Source organism: Argentina silus, assembly GCF_951799395.1.
Source record: "Argentina silus genome assembly, chromosome: 6".
NCBI lineage: Eukaryota > Metazoa > Chordata > Actinopteri > Argentiniformes > Argentinidae > Argentina > Argentina silus.
The window spans coordinates 9181582-9187581 of NC_139660.1; the positions used below are offsets into that span (position 1 = coordinate 9181582).

Consider the following 6000-nt stretch of genomic DNA (forward strand, 5'->3'; position numbering starts at 1 on the left):
GGTTATGGACTTCCAGAATGGCTGAAATTCTATGTAGGAGAGAATGTTAGTGTTCTTGTCTAAGGCTGTATGTGTAATGAGAGAAATCCTCACTGTAATACAGCTCAAATAAATGACAGCATTGCCAGAACTCTACCTAGACAGGAAGAGAGTGACAGAGCCTGATGGTTATCTACCCCTCCTTGTTGATATCTTAAGCCAGTCCATTAAGGGGTTAATACACGCATAATAACAAACGTGGAAGGCATTAACCTAATTGCGGTGTGCAATTATTTGATTACTGCACAAAGAGAGGAGTGGGTGTATATCTTTGAAGCCTTCCCTTGCTCAGACTGGTTATTACCTTGTCAATTTGTCATTTTGTCACATTTAACAGCAATTGACAGGATCTGTTTTTGTCAAGTCATTATTGCGCTCGCTCACTCGAGGTGCTGGCGGAGATAGAATCTGAATGGGAAATTACATAGAAGTGCCGTAAACAAGGAACAAATTATCTAACCAAAAAATAAGCAATTACATTAGCTGCCAGGTAATGAACACTTAATCAACCATTAACACCTAAGTGATTAAAAAATAAAATCACTGCTTAATTTGTTGTGCAAATAGTATGGCCGATAACCACAATGAGTATCGGAATTATTTGAGAAGTCATCCATTTTGAGCAACATGAGTGTTTATTTATCTATGAAAAAAGCTTTGTTTGATTGAACATTGGCTTGATGACTCTTTCCCTGCACTGAAAATGGTTTCCCAGTTACAGAAAATTCAAATATGTTTTGATGAAAATCATCTCACATCTATGAGGATACCGTACTGTACCATGAGGCACACTCATACACTGTATTCCATTGTCAACAGACCATAGGCTACTTTATGAGGTCTGCCCTCTGTCACAGTGACAGGCACTTCTCTTTTAGGATAGACTGTTACTGTAAATGTGTGTTTTTTCTTGTACAGTACATCGTCAAATCATAAAGCATAAATCATCTGAGCTCTTGTTCAAACAAGGTAAGCAGAGACACAATGTAAGACAGGCCATCATTGTAGATTAATGGCATTGCATTTTCAAAACAAAATCAGAAAAGAAAAGTTATTAAGCTTCTTTTATTATATATTGTTTATAATATCTCTTTTGTAAGGTATGGTAAACATTGTAAAAAATTTGCTTCTACTATTTGGACAAGGTCATTGAAGCCATTCTATAACACTAAAGCGTGTGTGTGTGTGTGTGTGTGTGTGTGTGTGTGTGTGTGTGTGTGTGTGTGTGTGTGTGTGTGTGTGTGTGTGACAGAGAGAGAGAGGTAGGAAAGAGAGAGAGGTAGGAGCTAGGAAAGTTATGCTGCTACAGTATGAGACAGGCAGTGTGTATCTCAAGCTGTGCAGTAATGAGAGGCCTCACACACACATCTCGTGACTTAAATATGACCCTTTCTTTACGCACACTCACACTCATCAGATCCTACTTCACTTCACAAGGTGTTTATTTAATGCTTCTATGACTGAAGCATTTTTTAATTATATTAAATACTGTCAGCTCCATTCAGCCTCAACAGCCATCTATGCTCTTTGCCGTCCAGTAATCACATACACGTCCACACACACTCACACACACACACACACACACACACACACACACACACACACACACACACACACACACACACACACACACACAACAACTTTACAATAACAGTTTTGTTTTATATTTCTGTGCAGCAACTAACTGTCATTTTTGTGGAAACAGCATCTCATGTCACCTCTCAACACCGACCCTCAGATCTCTCTCCTTTTTAGCCCAGTGTTTTGGCAGGTGCAAGCTGATCTTTACACCTGGAAGTCAATTAAAACATAGAGCAGTCAGCACATTAAACTGTATCAAACTAAGATCTGAGGAGTGTGTGGAAGCTTGGCCCTCAATATTAGTTAGCGATTGGTGAAAGGCGGAGGGTAGAAGGAGAGGGGAGGCAGAGGTTAAAAAGAAATCTTAACGATAACACCCTGATTACTCACTACCTTAACATCTAACAACAACCGCTTCAAAACCACTCTTGAAATGATGTCTTGCAGTAAAATGATTCAATGTGGGATGGACATAAAAGGTGAGCAGTGGAGTACATCAGTGTAACAGTTGCTAGACAGCTGGTCGTGGCCCTAGGCTGAGGTTAGCCAGAGGAGCCATTCCAATTTCTTTTTCTTTTCTTTTTTTTTGTGCTGCAACCATCGTCTTTGATTCAACTGCTGTTATTCTACCCTACACATCTTCTTTCACTGATGATCCCAAAGCAGGGTGCTTTGAAGCAAAATATTGGACAGTAGCTGGAAGCCCTGGCTTGTTTCATCCCAAAGAAACTACTGATAGACAGCAGTGGGGGCTACCTGTCATCAGTGTGCTTGTCTGAAATGGGGATAAACTGCTGCTTCAGAACTTCCTGTCTCTTTTGGGCCCTTCATGGAGCTGAATTGCTTCAGGTGAATATCTGTCTGCTGATGAAAATCCCTTAATTAAAGGGGAGGCTTTTTAATGTAACCCTCCAGAACCTTTGTAAGCAGTTTTTGTTACTGACCAGGCGATACCGCTGTCTTCCATTACAGTCTTTGACAAGAGACATGAAATGAAAAAAAAAAAAAACAGCAACAATTCCTTTTCTGACACTCATCTTGCTTAATTCAGTCACCAGGCACTTAGATAAACGTGGGGTTGTGGGCGTCTGGCTGGCGCTGGCATTCCCTCCCTGTTACTGACACCGGCCACCTGGCCATGTGCAAAGTCTATGTTAATGGAAATCATTCTGGTGAAGCACTCCAACTCTTGGATTCCACTGTGTGTTCTGTCTATCTCTGTCCATTACCCCACATTCTTATACAAGGAGTCACACCAGAAACAGTCTGATGAAAATTAGAAATTGTCAAAGGATCTGCTTCTGGAGAATAATTTGCAACCAGTGTTAAAGCAAACAAACCAATCATTTGGGGGGATGGTTTAAGAAAAAAAAAAAAAAAAAAAAAAAATCATAACATTTTCTGGAAACAATTGGGCATGGACACTCTGCATAACACATAACACTCTGCATAACACATAACACTCTGCATAACAGACATCTGACGTGAAGTTAGTAGATAGTCTATGTGTCAACATTCATTCTAAAACGTGAACTGACTAGAGTTAAAGTAACTCACTCAGAATCAGTAATGGCAAGTTCAGCAATTATAATCCCTACTACTTTTCTTTTACTTATCAATTCAGAATTTGTGTTGCTATTACGATCATTATGGCAAGCCCTGAGGCATTTCCGGCACTGGGAAATAGACCAGACTCTTCAGCTCAGAAAATACCCTGGAAAACAGCGTTACAACATAGAGACATAAACAAGCTGCACGTCAATCCAGCCCACCTGACAAACATGTCTGCCCTGATCTATGGCTCCTATAATTAACTGTCAGCAGTGTCAATATTCAACAACATTTTGGTACGAGGTAAGTGCTAAACTAACTGGCTGTAGTCACTCTACACACCTCTGACAGTTAACATAACTTCCTCCGGGTGTCAGCTCTCTACCTTTGTCTCCTCTGCACAGGGAATGTTTCTCCAAAACAAAGGCTGTCAAGTGAAGACATTTTGATGTCCCATCATACACGCTCAATGGCAAGCTGTATAAATCAATATGTATTCTATCAAATATGATGATATTTATGCGTGTAAGCTGTCTAGAAATAGCACAGCCTCATAGTGATGGGTTGCATACTCATATCATTACAATAATGCCATTTTAATCCATTGTTATGCAGTCATTACAGCCGTGAAATATTACTATGACAACATAGACGGAGGGATTAGAGCATTAATACACTCAACCACATGTGGGAAGAACAAAACGACAGTACTACTGCACCAAATTAGATACATATTATTGCCGACATAGTGTATCAAATGTCAACAATCGGTAGAATGTTGCCAAGAAACTTCCAAGCTGTTGAATTACTGACTATGAATACCAGCTAAAGAACGAGAAAACACTGACCAATGAATACATGGGTCCCTTAACCTATATGAACGATATGTGGTTCCAACATTATAAAATATTAACCAACAAAAACTGCCAGATTGGGGGAGCTCTAAATTTAATTATCAGTGAGTTTGTTAATGACCCCATTAGCGAAAGAATAATGGGGAATTAGCCTGGTCTATGTGAAGGATTGCTTGTGTGACAGCCATCTGGCTACACTAGGGGAAAAAAGAGGCTCACACGATGGCCATCAGAACTGGCCAACATGGGCCCGGGGCATGGCCAGATGGAAAGATCCATTATCATGTATGAGTGAACAAGATAATCCTGTCTGTGTCCCTTAGAACATTTTATTGCTCCTACTTGGTGACAGCCTAAAACATCCTGTTTAAACAACGGTAGTAGGTAGCACACTCTGTAAGTCAGTTCATTTGCCAACATTAGGCTTCAGCAGGAAGACCACACATTTACTTACCCCTTACTTGGCAAACCGAATGGGCCTTTGCCAGTTGTTCATTTACTCTACTTTAGGATTTTATCCCGAACTTTTTTCCTGTATATATTCATACATTGTTAAATCAACTTCTTCCTCAACCAGATGTGTGGTTGAGAAATAATGGAGACCCAGACAGGTACACACATCAATTTCATAGTATTAGACAAGACAGGAATGTGCTCTTGAAGTACAATAGGCTAACCATGAAATGACTGTTATGAATGCCACTTTATGCACAAATTAAAAAGAGAGTGGCAATGCAATTAGCAGGCATGAAAAATGGACCACTGTAATTCTCAAGGGGCTGAAACTGAGCAGTTACCTCCCATTGAATGAAATTATGGATAGAAGTAGTCCAACTTTGTATTCAGCACCCCCTCACTATCACCACAAGATAAGTGTTTATACTTGTTTATAGTACAGGTAGTTTTAAACATAGTGTGCAGTGCATACAGGTATGTGTGTTGGATCATATTTGGCTTTGGTCTAAATGCAACCTGGGATGTAATGTTCTCTTAGTGAAGCAATACATTTTCATTGAGGCAATTGAGGAATTTCCTCTTACAGTCATCTCATCAATGACGCACAGCTTGAAAGGAAGCAATCCACCCACACATGGAAATGTGGTCTTTTCAGTAAGATAACCACAGTAAACAACACAGACAAATTCCATTCAAAGACACAATATTTACCTTTGCTTATAACTTTGTATGTTTCTGCAGAGAGGTTGTTGGATAAAACCTTGTACCCATTGTCCATATTTACTGTTTCTGTTGTGTCTGAGACAGTTTTCCTTCCGTCCACTTCTCAGTCACTTCAGACTTCTCAGTTTCACTTACTTCCTGTTTGAATCCCTCCTTCTTTCTTGTTCTGTAGCTCTCAATCCATCTAAAGTTGTAGTAAGTTCTTAGAACTTTTTCAAGTGTCAGAGACCTGTAGTCTTACAGATGTAAACTTCCCAGATGGTTCATCGTAGTTTTCAGAGTGGGGCTGAGCCTGTCAGCTGACCACTGTTTTTGTTTTTAAGGGAAGTTGTTAAAGCGTTGGCTAGCCAATCACAGGGGCATGTTGGAACAGGAAGGGAAAAGGGAAGTGACAAGGTTTGTTTCCAGAGAGGGTTCTACACTGCCTATGCTTGTGAGTCTGGCAAAACATAGGAGTGGATATTATGTACTCTCTTTGATATTATCAATATCTGTACATTTAAAAGGATGTGCATATGTGAACAATGCAAATTTCATGTAGCAATCATTTGCTCTTATTTTGAAAGAAGGCAGAAAAATTCTTAAGAATGATGATGTCGGGCTGTGTCCAGTATTAGTCTCACTAAATCAGATGAGATTCTGGGTTCTGAGATTAGTACAGTACAGTACAGTATGTACCCGACATGCCCGATGAAAAAGAGCATGACATACTGCATGTACTGCATGTCTGCAAAACACACATTTGTAAAGAATAATAAACAATATTCTAACAAGCCAATACTTGGTGGCATTAAGG

The 6000-nt window shown here is 39.8% G+C and overlaps 1 protein-coding gene across 1 annotated transcript in view; it reads right to left on the reverse strand.

The window, feature by feature from the left end:
* The window catches only part of LOC310806027 (uncharacterized protein), a 55867-nt gene extending 50390 nt beyond the window's left edge, over positions 1-5477 (reverse strand). Inside the window, exon 1 of the mRNA XM_083671965.1 lies at positions 5193-5477. Coding sequence (XP_083528091.1) covers positions 5193-5259 — 67 coding nt within the window. The 5' untranslated portion in view covers positions 5260-5477. The remainder of the gene's footprint in view (positions 1-5192) is intronic.
* Between the last annotated feature and the right edge of the window lie 523 nt (positions 5478-6000).